Source organism: Mustelus asterias, chromosome 18 (genome assembly GCF_964213995.1).
Source record: "Mustelus asterias chromosome 18, sMusAst1.hap1.1, whole genome shotgun sequence".
Lineage (NCBI taxonomy): Eukaryota > Metazoa > Chordata > Chondrichthyes > Carcharhiniformes > Triakidae > Mustelus > Mustelus asterias.
Window position 1 is genome coordinate 87,414,094 of NC_135818.1, and position 18,181 is coordinate 87,432,274.

General features: G+C 47.9%; 1 protein-coding gene across 1 annotated transcript in view; it reads right to left on the reverse strand.

The window, feature by feature from the left end:
• Positions 1 to 5,616: 5,616 nt before the first annotated feature.
• The window catches only part of nudt14 (nudix (nucleoside diphosphate linked moiety X)-type motif 14), a 68,862-nt gene continuing 56,297 nt past the window's right edge, over positions 5,617 to 18,181 (reverse strand). The window contains exons 4-5 of the mRNA XM_078233226.1: positions 17,373 to 17,619; positions 5,617 to 6,244 (exon numbers count right to left, since the gene is read on the reverse strand). Of these exons, the coding sequence (XP_078089352.1) occupies positions 5,983 to 6,244; positions 17,373 to 17,619 (509 nt within the window). The 3' untranslated portion in view covers positions 5,617 to 5,982. The remainder of the gene's footprint in view (positions 6,245 to 17,372; positions 17,620 to 18,181) is intronic.

An 18,181-nucleotide genomic window follows, 5' to 3' on the forward strand; every position in this document is an offset into this window, starting at 1 on the left:
ATCGAGGGGTCAGTCAGTGACACAGTGACCGGGCCGCACTATCGAGGGGTCAGTCACACAGTGACAGGGCCGCACTATCGAGGGGTCAGTACAGTTTAGGTCTCCTTATTTAAGAAAGGACAGAATTACATTCGAATCAGTTCAGAGAAGAATTACTGGTCAGATTTCCGTGTTGGGCGTGCACGGTTATCCTATAAGGAAAGGTTGGACAGGTTGGGTCTGTCTCCATCAGAGTTTAGATTGAGAGGTGATCTTATTGAAACATATGAGGTCCTGAGGGGAGTTGGCAGGGTGGATGCTGAGAGAAACTAGAACGAGGGGACACAACTTAAAAATAAAGGTTTAATTTAAAACCACTTAAGACGGCGATGGGGAGAATTTATTTTCTCTTACAGAATCTGGGGTCTGTGGAACTCACTTCCCCAGGGTGCAGTGAATATTTTGCAGACAGAGGTAGATAGATTTTTGACTGACAATGGTCATTGAATGGCAGAGCAGGTGTAAGGGGCCGAATGGCCTGCTCCTGGTTCAGCCTGCACTGACCTGAGCGGCTCTACCCCCTGCACCTCTGATCGGCGAATCATTCAAAGTAATGTAAATGTTTAAAGAAGGGTAAGTGACTGGTGATGATACCAATGTCTTCATCGTGAGTGAGTGAGCGAGCAAGTGCGTAGTGAGTGATGGAGTGAGTGAGTGAGTGTTTGTGAGTGAGTGAGTGAGCGATGAAGTGATTGTGTGTGAGTGAGCAATGGAGTGATTGAGTGGTGGGGTGTAAGTCAGTGAGTGAGTGAGTGAGCAAGGGAGTGATTGAGTGAGTGAGTGATGGGGTGTGAGTCAGTGAGTGAGTGAGTGAGCGAGGGAGTGATTGAGTGAATGTTGGTGAGTGAGTGAGTGATGGGTTGAGTGAGTGAGTGAGCGATGGAGTGATTGGGTGAGTGTGTGTGAGTGAGTGAGTGAGTGAGTGAGTGAGCGAGCGAGCGATGGACTGATTGAGTGAGTGCGTGAGTGAGTGAGCAATGGAGTGATTGAGTGAGTGAGTGATGGGGTGTGAGTCAGTGAGTGAGTGAGCGAGGGAGTGATTGAGTGAGTGTTTGTGAGTGAGTGAGTGAGTGAGTGATGGTTGAGTAAGTGAGTGAGCGATGGAGTGATTGAGTGAGTGTGTGAGTGCGAAGACGTGATAGGGTGTGAGTGTGAGTGAGTGATGGTGAGTGAGCGAGTGACTGAATGTGTGAGTGAGAGTGCGAGTGAGTGCGTGAGTGAGTGAGCAAAGGAGTGATTGAGTGAGTAAGTGAGTGAATGAGCGGGTGAGTGAGCAATAGAGTGATTGAGTGGGTGAGCGATGGAGTGATTGAGTGTGTGTGAGTGAGTGAGTGAATGAGTGATGGAGTGAGTGAGTGCATGAGTGAGTGAGTGCGTGTGAGTGAACGATGGAGTGATTGAGTGAATGAGTGAGTGAGTGATGGGGTTAGTGAGTGAGTGAGTGCGTGAGTGAGCGAGTGATGATGGAGTGATTGAGTGCATTGATTGAGTGCATGAGTGAGTGACTGAGTGAATGAGTGAGTGAGTGAGTGTGCATGAGTGAGCGAGGGAGTGATGGAGTGAGTGAGTGATGGAGTGAGTGAGTGCATGAGTGATGGAGTGAGTGAGTTAGTGAGTGATGGAATGAGTGAGTGATGGTGAGTGAGTGCGTGAGTGAGTGACGGAGTGAGTGAGTGAATGAGTGAGTGAGTGTGCATGAGTGAGCAAGGGAGTGATGGAGTGAGTGAGTGATGGAGTGAGTGAGTGCATGAGTGAGTGATGGAGTGAGTGAGTTAGTGAGTGATGGAATGAGTGAGTGATGGTGAGTGAGTGCGTGAGTGAGTGACGGAGTGAGTGAGTGCATGAGTGAGTGAGTGAGTGATGATGGAGTGAGTGAGTGAGTGAGTGTGCATGAGTGAGCGAGGGAGTGATGGAGTGATGAAGGAGTGAGTGAGTGAGTGAGTGAGTGATGATGGAGTGATGAAGGAGTGAGTGAGTGAGTGAGTGATGATGGAGTGATGAGTGAGTGAGTGAGTGATGATGGAGTGATGAAGGAGTGAGTGAGTGTGCATGAGTGAGCGAGGGAGTGATGGAGTGATGAAGGAGTGAGTGAGTGAGTGATGATGGAGTGATGAAGGAGTGAGTGAGTGAGTGAGTGAGTGATGATGGAGTGATGAAGGAGTGATGAGTGAGTGAGTGATGATGGAGTGATGAAGGAGTGAGTGAGTGAGTGATGGAGTGAGTGAGTGAGTGAGTGATGATGGAGTGATGAAGGAGTGATGAGTGAGTGAGTGAGTGATGATGGAGTGATGAAGGAGTGAGTGAGTGAGTGAGTGAGTGATGAAGGAGTGAGTGAGTGAGTGAGTGATGATGGAGTGATGAAGGAGTGATGAGTGAGTGAGTGAGTGAGTGATGATGGAGTGATGAAGGAGTGAGTGAGTGAGTGAGTGAGTGAGTGAGTGAGTGATGGAGTGAGTGAGTGAGTGATGAATGGGCTTCATACACACTCACTGTGTGAAACCAGCAGATTATCAGAAGCAGTCCTGCTCCTTGGCTGAGATGTGGAAGGCATTCTCTCTCCAGGGTGACCTTGTGCTGTTTATTTTGTGAAGCCAGCTCTCTGCATTGGGCCATCACTGGGCCAGACTGCATGCTTCAGCATCACCACAAATATCATACTGTCCACTCGCTGGCTCACTTGCTGTGATGGGATCTTGCTGTGTGAGAAATGAGCTGCAGAAGTTGCCTCCCGAATAGCATTTCAGAAGGAATCAGTTGCCAGCAAAGCACATTGAGACATCCTGAAGATGTGGAGAGCTCCAAGCTTTTCCTCACCATTCCACAGGGTAATTCACATTCCCCCAATGTGATGGGGTTTTGGATTAATGTACACACGAGCAGCTTGGACACTCTGGCACTCCCTCCGTGCTGCACTGGGTTGCAACAAAGGTGCTGAAAAAACTCACTGACTGAGACAAGAGCTAACAGATATTATCTTACAGTTTCCTTTCAGAAACTCCAGTCTCGATGCGGAGCGTGGACTCGATGCCACTCACACACCAGGAGCGGAAGCTGCCAGGATGCAGAGGTATCTCTGAGATATCTCCAATGAGAGGGGTCCTTTGCACATTTCCAATTCTCATCGTTCCCTCAATGTCAGCCATTGCTTCAGAAGCTTTAAGCTCTGAAATTCCCTGCTTAAACCCCTCAAGAACCTTTCATTAGTCACATTTCTAAAGTAGCAAAACGTACCGTCTCTCTCTCTCTTTCTCCTCTCCCAAGACACTTCTTTAGACCAACCTCTGCCTACATTGTCCTAATTTCTCCTGAAGTAGTTCAGTGTGTATATTTTTGTTATATAATCACTCCTGTTGTATTTTATCACAGGCTCTATTTAAATATATTATGGATAAACCAGATGATAAAACAAAGGAGTTGGAATTAAATAACAAAACACCTTAAATTAATAGTTTATTTTTTAAATGGTGTCTTTTGATGTTGAATTACACCTGAGACAGTTTGTATGACCATGATCAGGGCCCTAGAAACAGCCCAAAGAATGTGTCCTCTTTTTAATTCATGTGCGGGACATGGGCATCGCTGGCTGGCCAGCATTTATAGTAAGAGTTTTAACAACACCAGGTTAAAGTCCAACAGGTTTATTTGGTAGCAAATGCCATTAGCTTTCAGAGCGCTGCTCCTTCGTCAGATGGAGTGGAAATTTGCTCTCAAACAGGGCACAGAGACACAAAATCAAGTTACAGAATACTGATTAGAATGCGAATCCCTACAGCCAAACAGGTCTTAAAGATACAGACAATGTGGGTGGAGGGAGCATTAAGCACAGGTTAAAGAGATGTGTATTGTCTCCAGACAGGACATTCAGTGAGATTCTGCAAGTCCAGGAGGCAAGCTGTGGGGGTTACCGATAGTGTGACATTCACGACACACGACAGCGCAGAGTCGCTGAGCAGAAACTGATAGCCAAGTTCCGCACACATGAGGACGGCCTAAACCGGGATGTTGGGTTTATGTCACACTATCGGTAACCCCCACAGCTTGCCTCCTGGACTTGCAGAATCTCACTGACTGTCCTGTCTGGAGACAATACACATCTCTTCAACCTGTGCTTAATGCTCCCTCCACCCACATTGTCTGTATCTTTAAGACCTGGTTGGCTGTAGGGATTCGCATTCTAATCAGTATTCTGTAACTTGATTTTGTGTCTCTGTGCGTTGGTGGAGAGCAGATTTCCACTCCATCTGACGAAGGAGCAGCGCTCCGAAAGCTAATGGCATTTGCTACCAAATAAACCTGTTGGACTTTAACCTGGTGTTGTTAAAACTCTTACTGTGTTTACCCCAGTCCATCGCCGGCATCTCCACATCAGCATTTATTGCCCATCTCTAGTCACCCTTGGAAGGCAGATGAGAGTCAACCACATTGCAGTGGGTCTGGAGTCACATGTAGGCCAGACCAGGTAAGGACGGCAGCTTTCCTTCCCTAAGGGGCATTAGTGAACCAGATGGGTTTTTCCAACAATTGACAATGGTTTCATGGTCATCAGTAAATTCGTAATTCCAGATATTTATTGAAGTCAAATTCCACCATCTTCCGGGTGGGATTCAAATCCAGATCGTTAGAACATTAACCTGGATCTCTGGATTACTAGTCTAGCGATAATACCACTAACATTCCTAACAACTCATTCATGATCTCCCAGTGCCTAGACCCAAGCTGGTCCTCTCAGAAACCGAGAGCGGTGCAGAGGTATCTCGCTATCAGAAAGGAATGAGAAGCGAGGGTTCTCCAGCCTCTTTCCAGTCAAGCTAAGCGGTTCGGGGGCCAGAGTTTCCATTCAGCAGAATTCACCTCTCTGACACCAGCTGAGAATAAGACCCGTTCTTTACCTGAAAGGAGACACAGTGCCGGACTGCCGTTTGCCCTGGTCTTAATCTTTAGGAATGAAGTGGCTCCCAAATGAAACATGTCACTAAAATAAAAGCAAAATACTGCAGATGCTGGAAATCTGAAATAATGGCTCTACTTCAGAGCCCTGAAGAAAAATGCTCTGTAGAAGCGTCATACGGACTCGAAACATTAACTGTTTCTCTCTCAACAGATGCTGCCAGACCCGTTGAGTTTATCCGGCATTTTCTGTTTTTATTCTATATGAAACATGCCACCATGCCCTGAATCCAAGATCATGTTATGAATCGCAGTGAGAAATCTCACAATACTAGGTGAAAGTACAACAGGTGTATTTGGAATCACGAGCTTTTGGAGCACTGCTCCTTCATCAGCAGCGCTCCGAAAGCACGTGACACCAAATAAACCCGTTGGACTTTAACCTGGTGTTGTGAGGCTTCTCACCGCGCCCACCCCAGGCCAACACCGGCATCTCCACATCCTGTTATGAAGAAGGTGCTGCTTATTTCACTTGTGGCCTGCGGCTCAAACCAACACTTCAGAGAAAGGGGTCTAACAAACATTATAACATTGTCCCCTACCTCAGGACGTCCTACAGCCAATGAAATGCTTTTGGACAGTTGCAATGTAGGAAACACGACAGCCGATTAATGCCACAAACAACGATGTGATAATGAACAGATGTTTTACTGATGAGGATAAATATTGACAATGTCCTTGCTCTTTTTGAATGAGGAGCGGTATGGCCAGCGATGCCCATATCCCATGAATGATTCAAATAAATATCCCAGGATCACTCCTCAGAGTGGAGACATCCTGTACGAAGAATAAACTCATCAGAACTGTAGATCATTAGCTTTAAAAATATCTGAAAGTGAATCATAAGCCTTCAGAGGTGTTTATATTTTATAAGGGCCCCTGAAAGGCGGAGGGGTTGACAGGGATCCTGACACTGACTGCCCCGTTTTGAATCCAAACTGGTTTTCGCTGGTCCAGCCATATTGTTGAAGTTCATCGGGAATGTCTGGTGTCCCATCAGGAAGACGATGGCAGGAGTTTGGCTGCCTGGAACTGAGGGCCGATGTTACTGTGAAACCAGATGAAAGCAAAGTTCAGGCCTGCCGTTTTCGGGATGCACTCATCAAACAAAAATGTTTGCCAATCTTTCAGGGGGACCTGAACCACTTCAATCATCTCTCCTTCCTCTGCTTGTCCTCCGCCCGATCCCACACACAGATCGTCTGAAACCTCCGCATAAAACATGGTGTGTTTAGATCCTGTCACACCAACACCAGACCTGTGAGAGAAATGGGACACGTCAGCCAGATTCACTCAGAAACAAATCTGACTCAACAGCGGAGGGAGAAACTGGGAAGGTTGCTGCTCAGAGAGACATTAGGGAGAAAGACAGGCAGCAGGAATCAGACAGAGATGTGCAGTGGAAGAGGTGGAGAGAGGGGCTGCAGGAAAGACAGAGAGTGGGACAAATGGAGAGACAAGACAAACGGGGGAGAGAGACGAAAGAAACAGGGAAGGACAGGACAGACTGGGAACAGACAGAGGATAGAGACACAGAAAGATATCGACAAAGACTGAGGTAGAGGCAACAGACAAGCAGAAGGAGAGATGGAGATACTCAGAGAGACAGAAAGAGACAGAGAAAAAGAAAGACAGAGAGAAAGACAAAGAGGGAGAGGCAGAGAGGAAGAGGCAGAAAGAGACAGAGAGAGGGAAAAAGCGAGTAGAAAGAATGAGATAAAGACTGAGAAAGAGGAACAGAAAGAGAAAGAGTCAGGGGGAGAGAGAGGGAGAGAAAGACATGGCAAGAGACGGAGAGGGAGATAAGGAGAAATGGGCAGGGAGAGAGAGAGAAATGTACAGGAAGAAACAGAGAGAGAGAGGGACATGGAGAGATGGGCAGGGAGAAAAAGAGAAAGGGAGAGAGAGAGACAGAGAAAGAGGGTGAAATTTTTCCGTCCCACCCGCCACGGAATTGTAGTGGGCGGGACACGGATCAGGCAAACGTCCGTTGACTTCGAGCAGGATTTTCCGGCTTTGGGATGAGCACAGCTGGAAAATCCCACCCAGAAAGAGAGAGACAGGGAAAGAGAGAGACAGGGAGATATGAAGAAACGGACACAGGGAGAGATAGAGAGTGAGGACAGGAAGAAAGGGAATGGGCAACAGAGAGTGAGACAGAGAGAGATCATGGAATCTACAGCACGGAGACAGGCCCTTCGGCCCAAACTAGTCCATGCCGACCAAAATGCCCATTGCATTTGCAGATGGAGAGAGATGGAGAGAGACAGGGAGAGGTTGATGTGAGAAAGCGCAAAAGGGTAAGAGAGAGATGGAGAGAAAGTGACAGGAGAGAGAAAGACAGGGAAAGAGAGGGAGAGACAAGGAGAGGGAGAGACACAGAAAGAGAGAGGGAGAGCCAGAGAGAGGGAGGGAGACAGGGAGGGAGAGCAAGAGAGACAGAGAGAGTGTGAGAGTGAGTGAGGGACAGGAAGTCTGAGTTGAACAGCCTAACAATCGTATAACAATTTCTTCCCTTATGAGTTAAGATGTGTGAACCTAGTGTGGAGAGCTGCTCTGGTGCCATGTGACCTGGTGACATTTAATTAATATTAAGCTAAACAATGAATTGTGAAAAACCACAAAGAGCAAAGTCTGTGAGTGAACAAGAAGGTGCCGAGGGAGACGGGGAGTCAATCCCTCTGCCCCTCTCAGTGGAACAAACAGCCTGATCCTGAATGGTGACTTCCCTCCTGGACCCCCAGCCCAGCCGCATCTCTCTGATCCCCCAGCCTCTCTATACCTGCTTGCATGCTGCTTCAGCAATGGTTCCTGCTCCAACATTCCTGTGTATTTGTGCAGACCTCAATTCCCCCCAAAAAGCCCACATCTCCTGGGACTATCTGGGTGAAGTTGATGTTGTTGACTCGGTGTAACTGGCGTTGGGAAATAACTGGAAGAGAATTGCTTTACTGTGAGAAACTTGGCAGCCTTTCTCCCTCAATTATTCAAAATGCTTCCACTGAAGCTTGACAGGTTGTGATGGTTAACTGCACCAGCGTGTTCCTGCTTGTAGACAGAGAGCAGTGACTGTGAAAAGTGCACTCTGCGCCAGACCAGCTGTGCTGGGCTCAGGGAGTCAGCAACACCTGAAAAAATCTAACAAAAAGAAACAGCAGAGTCCCGGTTAGCACAGAGACTGCCAAATCTGCATTCAGGGTGTAGAGAGGAGAGGATTAGAACTGGCTGCAGCCCATTTAAAACACCAGTGACTAACAACTGCCTCGTGTCCCCATTCTACCATTTGTTTAATTTCTCCTCCCCACCCCCCTCGCCCACCCCCTCCGCCCGTTCACAGCTCCTGATTCAGACCGGGACAGGCACGGCTCAAGCTCCCGTGTAAAACAATCAGCAGCCTAATCGGCCACACTAACAACTTGCATTTATATAGCATCTTAATATCATAGCATCATAGAAACCCTACAGTGCAGAAAGAGACCATTTGGCCCATCGAGTCTGCACCGACCACAATCCCACCCAGGCCCTACCCCCATATCCCTACATATTTTACCCACTAATCCCTCTAACCTACACATCTCAGGACACTAAGGGGCAATTTGTTTTTTTCAGCATAGCCAATCAACCTAACCCGCACATCTTTGGGCTGTGGGAGGAAACTGGAGCACCCGGAGGAAACCCATGCAGACACGAGGAGAATGTGCAAACTCCTACACAGACAGTGACCCAAGCCGGGAATCGAACCCAGGTCCCTGGAGCTGTGAAGCAGCAGTGCTGACCACTGTGCTACCGTGCCGCCCCAAACATTAACCTGGGTCTCTGGATTACTAGTCTAGCGATAACACCACTAGGCCATCACCTCCCCCCTATAAGTAAAACATCTTGGGGGGGCTTCGCAGGAACAAAATCGGAGGCAGAGTCACATAAATAGGTTTTAGGAGAGGTGACCAAAAAACAGGTTTTAAGAATCGTTATAGGCGGAAAGTGAAGAGACAGGGGTTTAAGGAAGGAATTCCATGGTTTAAGCCCCAAGCAGTTGAAGAGATCGGTGCCAATGGTAGAGTAATTCCAGGTAGAACACATCAAAGGGCAGAATTGGAGGAATGCAGACATCCCAGTGAGTGTCAGCTGAGAGAGACAAGACTCTGCAGGGATTTGAAAATGAGGAGAATGGTAACAGCGTTGGACTAGACCCAATGTAATGAACTGAGCTCACGGACAGTAGATTCACTGGAGTTGGTGCAAGCTTATGTAAGGTGGAAGATGAGAGGCCAGCCATGGCAGCATTGGGATAGTCAGGTCTGGACCTATCAAAAGGCATGGATGAGGGTTTCAGCACCAACTGAGCTTTGATTTGATTTATTATTGTCACATGTATTAGTATACAGTGAAAAGTATTGTTTCTTGCACGCTATGCAAAGCATACCGTTCATAGAGAAGGAAAGGAGAAGGTGCAGAATGTAGTGTTACAGTCATAGCTAGGGTGTAGAGAAAGATCAACTTAATGCGAGGTAAGTCCATTCAAAAGTCTGACAGCAGCAGGGAAGAAGCTGTCCTTGAGTCGGTTGGTACGTGACCTCAGACTTTTGTATCTAAGGCAGGGGCGGGTTGAGTGATGTGCAGTGGATGAAAGTAGGCAGACTTGGCAATGGATATAAATGGCAGGAGCTCAGCTCAGACTCAAATAGGGCACCAAGGCTGTGCACAGTCTGGTTCAGCCTCAGGCAGTTATCAAAGGGGTTTTTTAAAAATACAATCTCAGGATGTGAGCATCGCTGGTAACTCCAACAGTTACTGCCCATCCCTATGTATTGGGTGTGAAACCAACCCCTAATATTGTCCACGTCCAACACCTGTGATGGCAACAAATGGAATGAAAGGACAGTGATCACGAGCAGGAACCCTGGCTTGTATTTCTCCACACTGAGTGAGATGATTTGTTTTGAAGCTAAGATACAAAATCAAGAACTAAGCGATTTGCCGGATGGTTAAAAATGTGGGAATGTCACACATTGAAAGTGTTCTGGAAGGAGCAGGTGGACATGAATGTCTCACCAATTCATACAAAAGGCCTCATCCTCCCTCTTTCAGAGGCATTCCCACGTTCTGTCCCTCCACAATGAACCATCACCCTTTTAACATCATCCCTTAGCCCATCTTCTCTCTCTGGTGCTGTCCGATATTATGGAGCCTGTAAATTAGGGCCCAGTTCTTCAGGATTGTTGTCAGGGAGGAATTCCTCATGTCACGGGGAGTGGAAATCTGAAACTCTTGTCATAAACCATAATTGAGGCTGAGGGGTGATTAAACATTTCAAAATTCAGGTCGATAGGTTTTGCTAAGCAATGGTACTAAAGATTCTGGAAGCAAGGCCGGTAAATGGGGTTAAGATGCAGATCAGTCATGGTGTCAGTGATCAGGAACAAGGAGCTATCTTCCCACAATAGACCTTGGCTCTTCACCCAGGATTTTCATTGCGAGATTAAAGAGTGCTGTATTTTGTGTTTTCACAGTACGTTTGGATACTCCCTGGCTATCCAAGAGCAGGGTGAGAAGTCCTTGGTGAATTCTCTCAGTGCTAGACGTGGTGCTCTGAGTTCCATTCAACTTCCCATATTCCAAATAGATTAGATTTCCCCCCGTTTCGATCCGAGTGGCTGTACACTGGGAGAGTAACTCTGGGTGGATTACTCTGACCCTGGCAGAGTTATTTAAAGGTCAGGTGTAGACACCTTATACCAAGGAGAGGCTGTTTCTACTGAACCCCTTCATTTGTTCTCCGGGTAAGGTTGAATGCTCTGAATGTTTAGGCAGTAACAGCTGTCTGCCCTTCACCTACACACAAACAAAGAAGCCATGCTAAACAATAAACAGTCCCTTAGCAACCAGGCCTCCACCAATGGGCACTGAACCCTCACTAACCAATTAAAACAGTCCCACAGTCACGGCCATGGCAACAAGGGCAAAGGCACTGAACTGCTTTCAGTCAGTGCCATGGCTGCCAGATGTCACCATACCATAACTCAGCTTCCGAATCATTACCATATCCATTGAAATTTCTGATCGTAAACACTTCAGGGAGAACAACAGGGTGCACACTTACCACAAATATCCAATACTCTGTACACCAGCACGTACCCTCCACATACATCCCACTTCTCAATAGACAGACTCTCCTTATCAATCCGGAATGCAACCTAGCTTACCGGCACTCTCTATAAGCATCAGTACTCCCTGTAGCCAGTGGACACTCTCTGTGTCCGTCCGGTGCTCACTTAACCAGTGGACACTCTCTGTATCTGTCCAGTACTCACTGTAACCAGTGGACACTCTCTGTATCTGTCCGGTACTCACTGTAGCCAGTGGACACTCTCTGCATCCGTCCGGTACTCACTGTAGCCACTGGACACTCTCTGTATCGATCCAGTACTCACTGTAACCAGTGGACACTCTCTGTATCCGTCCGGTACTCACTGTAGCCACTGGACACTCTCTGTATCGATCCAGTACTCACTGTAACCAGTGGACACTCTCTGTATCTGTCCGGTACTCACTGTAACCAGTGGACACTCTCTATATCCGTCTGGTACTCACTGTAGCCCCAGTGAACACTCCCTGTATCCCTCTGGTACTCACTTAACCAGTGGACACTCTCTATATCTGTCCGGTATTCACTGTAGCCAGTGGACACTCTCTGTATCCGTCCGGTGCTCACTTAACAAGTGGGCACTCTCTGTATCTGTCCAGTACTCACTGTAACCAGTGGACACTCCCTGTATCCGTCCGGTAGTCACTGTAGCCAGTGGACACTCTCTCTATCTGTCCAGTACTCACTGTAACCAGTGGACACTCTCTGTATCCGTCCGGTGCTCACGTAACCAGTGGACACTCTCTGTATCTGTCTGGTAGTCACTGTAGCCAGTAGACACTCTCTGTATCTGTCCACTACTCACTGTAGCCAGTGGACACTCTCTGTATCCGTCTGGTACTCACTGTAACCAGTGGACACTCTGTATCCGTCGGTACTCACTGTAGCCAGTGGACACTCTCTGTATCTGTCCGGTACTCACTGTAGCCAGTGGACACTCTCTGTATCCGTCTGGTACTCACTGTAGCCAGTGGACACTCTCTGTATCTGTCCAGTACTCACTGCAGCCAGTGGACACTCTCTGTATCTGTCCGGTACTCACTGTACCCAGTGGACACTCTCTGTATCTGTCTAGTACTCACTGTACCCAGTGGACACTCTCTGTATCTGTCCAGTACTCACTGTAGCCAGTGGACACTCTCTGCATCCGTCCGGTACTCACTGTAACCAGTGGACACTCTCTGTATCCATCCGGTACTCACTGTAACCAGTGGACACTCTCTGTATTCGTCCAGTACTCACTGTAGCCAGTGGACACTCTCTGCATCCGTCCGGTACTCACTGTAACCAGTGGACACTCTCTGTATCTGTCCAGTACTCACTGTAGCCAGTGGACACTCTCTGTATCCATCCAGTACTCACTGTAACCAGTGGACACTCTCTGTATCCCTCCAGTACTCACTGTAGCCCCAGCGGACACTCTCTGTATCTGTCCACTACTCACTGTAGCCAGTGGACACTCTCTGTATCCGTCTGGTACTCACTGTAACCAGTGGACACTCTGTATCCGTCGGTACTCACTGTAGCCAGTGGACACTCTCTGTATCTGTCCGGTACTCACTGTAGCCAGTGGACACTCTCTGTATCCGTCTGGTACTCACTGTAGCCAGTGGACACTCTCTGTATCTGTCCAGTACTCACTGCAGCCAGTGGACACTCTCTGTATCTGTCCGGTACTCACTGTACCCAGTGGACACTCTCTGTATCTGTCTAGTACTCACTGTACCCAGTGGACACTCTCTGTATCTGTCCAGTACTCACTGTAGCCAGTGGACACTCTCTGCATCCGTCCGGTACTCACTGTAACCAGTGGACACTCTCTGTATCCATCCGGTACTCACTGTAACCAGTGGACACTCTCTGTATCCGTCCAGTACTCACTGTAGCCAGTGGACACTCTCTGCATCCGTCCGGTACTCACTGTAACCAGTGGACACTCTCTGTATCTGTCCAGTACTCACTGTAGCCAGTGGACACTCTCTGTATCCATCCAGTACTCACTGTAACCAGTGGACACTCTCTGTATCCCTCCAGTACTCACTGTAGCCCCAGTGGACACTCTCTGTATCCCTCTGGTACTCACTTAACCAGTGGACACTCTCTGTATCTGTCCGGTATTCACTGTAGCCAGTGGACACTCTCTGTGTCTGTCCGGTGCTCACTTAACCAGTGGACACTCTCTGTATCTGGTTACAAGTGGTGTACCTCAGGGATCTGTTTTGGGGCCACTGCTGTTTGTAATATTTATTAATGATCTGGATGAGGGTATAGTTGGGTGGATTAGCAAATTTGCTGATGACACCAAAGTCGGTGGTGTGGTAGACAGTGAGGAAGGGTGTCGTAGTTTGCAGGAAGACTTAGACAGGTTGCAAAGTTGGGCCGAGAGGTGGCGGATGGAGTTTAATGCGGAGAAGTGTGAGGTAATTCACTTTGGTAGGAATAACAGATGTGTTGAGTATAGGGCTAACGGGAGGACTTTGAGTAGTGTGGAGGAGCAGAGGGATCTAGGTGTATGTGTGCATAGATCCCTGAAGGTTGGGAATCAAGTAGATAGGGTTGTTAAGAAGGCATATGGTGTCTTGGCGTTTATTGGTAGGGGGATTGAATTTAGGAGTCGTGGCGTTATGTTGCAACTGTACACAACTCTGGTGCGGCCGCACTTGGAGTACTGTGTGCAGTTCTGGTCCCCACATTACAGGAAGGATGTGGAGGCTTTGGAGAGGGTGCAGAGGAGGTTTACCAGGATGTTGCCTGGTATGGAGGGGAGATCCTATGAGGAGAGGCTGAGGGATTTGGGATTGTTTTCGCTGGAAAGGCGGCGGCTAAGAGGGGATCTTATTGAAACATATAAGATGATTAGAGGTTTAGATAGGGTGGATAGTGATAGCCTTTTTCCTCTGATGGAGAAATCCAGCACGAGGGGGCATGGCTTTAAATTGAGGGGGGGTAGTTATAGAACCGATGTCAGGGGTAGGTTCTTTACCCAGAGGGTGGTGAGGGATTGGAATGCCCTGCCAGCATCAGTAGTAAATGCGCCTAGTTTGGGGGCGTTTAAGAGATCCGTAGATAGGTTCATGGACGAAAAGAAATTGGTTTAGGTTGGAGGGTCACAGTTTTTTTTTAACTGGTCGGTGCAACATCGTGGGCCGAAGGGCCTGTTCTGCGCTGTAATGTTCTATGTTCTATGTTCTATGTTCTATGTATCTGTCCAGTACTCACTGTAACCAGTGGACACTCTCTGTATCCGTCCGGTACTCACTGTAGCCAATGGACACTCTCTGCATCCGTCCGGTACTCACTGTAGCCACTGGACACTCTCTGTATCGATCCAGTACTCACTGTAACCAGTGGACACTCTCTGTATCCGTCCGGTACTCACTGTAGCCACTGGACACTCTCTGTATCGATCCAGTACTCACTGTAACCAGTGGACACTCTCTGTATCTGTCCGGTACTCACTGTAACCAGTGGACACTCTCTATATCCGTCTGGTACTCACTGTAGCCCCAGTGAACACTCCCTGTATCCCTCTGGTACTCACTTAACCAGTGGACACTCTCTATATCTGTCCGGTATTCACTGTAGCCAGTGGACACTCTCTGTATCCGTCCGGTGCTCACTTAACAAGTGGGCACTCTCTGTATTTGTCCAGTACTCACTGTAACCAGTGGACACTCCCTGTATCCGTCCGGTAGTCACTGTAGCCAGTGGACACTCTCTCTATCTGTCCAGTACTCACTGTAACCAGTGGACACTCTCTGTATCCGTCCGGTGCTCACTTAACCAGTGGACACTCTCTGTATCTGTCTGGTAGTCACTGTAGCCAGTAGACACTCTCTGTATCTGTCCACTACTCACTGTAGCCAGTGGACACTCTCTGTATCCGTCTGGTACTCACTGTAACCAGTGGACACTCTGTATCCGTCGGTACTCACTGTAGCCAGTGGACACTCTCTGTATCTGTCCGGTACTCACTGTAGCCAGTGGACACTCTCTGTATCCGTCTGGTACTCACTGTAGCCAGTGGACACTCTCTGTATCTGTCCAGTACTCACTGCAGCCAGTGGACACTCTCTGTATCTGTCCGGTACTCACTGTACCCAGTGGACACTCTCTGTATCTGTCTAGTACTCACTGTACCCAGTGGACACTCTCTGTATCTGTCCAGTACTCACTGTAGCCAGTGGACACTCTCTGCATCCGTCCGGTACTCACTGTAACCAGTGGACACTCTCTGTATCCATCCGGTACTCACTGTAACCAGTGGACACTCTCTGTATCTGTCCAGTACTCACTGTAGCCAGTGGACACTCTCTGCATCCGTCCGGTACTCACTGTAACCAGTGGACACTCTCTGTATCTGTCCAGTACTCACTGTAGCCAGTGGACACTCTCTGCATCCGTCCGGTACTCACTGTAACCAGTGGACACTCTCTGCATCCGTCCAGTACTCACTGTAGCCAGTGGGCAATCATGGTTAACCAAATATATTAAGGGCTTGTCCCATAAATTTGTTCTCTTGGTTTCCCTTCACTGTGTTTCTCGTTTGGCAATGACCCACTCTATGCAAGGTTAACTCCATCCATATTTCATTCATGTTGTGTGTTGAGGTTGCTGGCATAAGCTTATGTAGCAGATCTGTTTTTATTCATTCGTGGGACATGGGTATCGCTGGCTGGCCGGCATTTATTACCCATCCCTAGTTGCCCTTGGAGGGTAGTTGAGAGTCAACCACATTGCTGTGGCTCTGGAGTCACATGTAGGCCAGACCAGGTAAGGACGGCAGATTTCCTTCCCTAAAAGACATTAGTGAACCAGATGGGTTTTTCCGAGAATCGACAATGGTTTCATGGTCATCAGTAGATTCTTAATTCCAGATATTTTTTATTTAATTAAAATTCCACCATCTATTGAACCCGGGTCTCCAGAACATTAGCTGAGTTTCTGGATTAATAGTCTAGCAATAATATCACCAGGCCATCGCCTCCCCTAAATTGGCGGGGTTTGGACAGAGGTACAATTTGATTAGTCCTTCTGGAACTAGAAAGAGGAAATATTCAGCTCAGTTTTAGCTCCGCACCACTATCCAATAATCCCTGCTAGACAGTGGATGTCTGTGTGTATCCAGTGAGGGCAATGTCTGAGACCCTCCAGGTAGAATGGTTTGATGGTAGGAAGGGTAATGGTGGAAGGATGCTTGTCGGACTAGAGGCCTGTGGCTAGTGGTGTGCCTCAGGGGTCGGTGCTGGGCCCATTGCTGTTTGTTATCTATATCAACAATTTGGATGAGAATGTACAAGGCATGATCAGTGAGTTTGCAGATGACACTAAAATAGTTGGTATTGTAGACAGTGAGGAAGGTTATCAAAAATTGCAGCAGGATCTTGATCAGCTGGGGAAGTGGGCTGAGAAATAGCAAATGGAGTTCAATACAGATAAGTGAGACGTTGCATTTTGGAAAGTCAAATCAAGGTAGGACTTTCATTGTGAATGGTAGGACCTTAGGGAGTACCGCGGAACAGAGGGACCTTGGAGTTCAGGTGCACGGTTCTCTGAAGGTGGAGTCACAGGTAGATAGGGCAGTAAAGAAGGCTTTGGCATGCTGGTCTTCATCAGTCAGGGCATTGAGTATAGAAGTTGGGAAGTTATGTTGCAGTTGTACAGGACATTGGTGAGGCCCCACCTGGAGTATTGTGTTCAGTTTGGTCACCTTGCTGTAGGAAAGATGTTATTAAACTGGAGAGAGTGCAGAAGAGATTTACAAGGATGTTGCCAGGACTCAAGGGACTGAATTACAGGAAGAGATTGGACAGGCTAGAACTTTTCTTTTGGAGCATAGGGGACTGAGGGGTGATCTTATAGAGGTGTATAAGGTGATCAGAGGCATGGATAGGGTGAATGCACTCAGTGTTTTTCCCAGGGTTGGGGAATCAAGAAGGGCATCATAGAGGGCATCGGTTTAAGTTAAGAGGGGAAAGAATTAATGGGAACCTGAGGATCAACTTATTTACACAGAGGGTGGTACGGGTGTGGAATGAGCTGCCGGAGGAAGTGATTGAGGCAGGGACTCTGACAGCATTTAAAAGGCATTGGGACAGATACATGGATAGGAAAGGTTTAAAGTGATATGGGCCAAATGCAGGTAACTGGGGTTCGCTTAGATGGTCAGCGTGGACCAGTTTGGGCCAAAGGGCCTGTCTCCGTGCCGTAGATTCTATGATTACATTTCGAATGCACTCACCTGTATGAGGTAATCTTCCGTAAGTTTTCCACCGGCACATTGTAGCCACATTCCTCCAGAACTTCTTCCTTGGCTATTTCCTGCAGTGAAAGCTCCGGCTTGTCAACAATTCCCGCACAAAGCTCATAGGTCACACCAGCGGAAGCAGGCAAGAGCTCGGTTGGTACCCGTGCCTCAGGAGTGTCATCTCCAGTTGTCACGGGGGCTGGTAAAATCCCTTGCCTTGCACACTCACACATGTAGACAGCTGCAAATAAAGGACTCAGACACTCAGCAATATTTTACCACAGATTCCGTGAGCACTGAAGGAGGCCAATCTGTCCATCAGTAAGAGCTATCCAATTACTTTCACCCACCATAGCTCCACAAATTTTCCCTTTTCCAGTCCTGATCCGATTTCCATGTGTTTAAGTTTAAAGTTTATTTATTCGTGTCACAAGTAGGCTTACATTAACACTGCAATGAAGTTACTGTGAAAATCCCCCAGTCGCCACACTCCGGCACCTGTTTGGGTACATTGAGGGAGAACTTAGCATGGCCAATGCACCTAAACAGCACGTCTTTCAGTCTGTGGGAGGAAACTGGAGCACCCGGAGGAAACCCACGCAGACACAGGGAAAGCATGCAAACAATGCTAACCGCTACTGCCTCACAGCACCAGGGACCCAGGTTCGATTTCGGCCTTGGGTCACTGTCTGTGCGGAGTTTGCACATTCTCCCCGTGTATGCGTGGGTTTCCTCAGGTGTGGGAAGCAATTATTGAACCTGCTTCCACTGTCCTCTCAAGCAACAATTCACTGTGTAAAAAG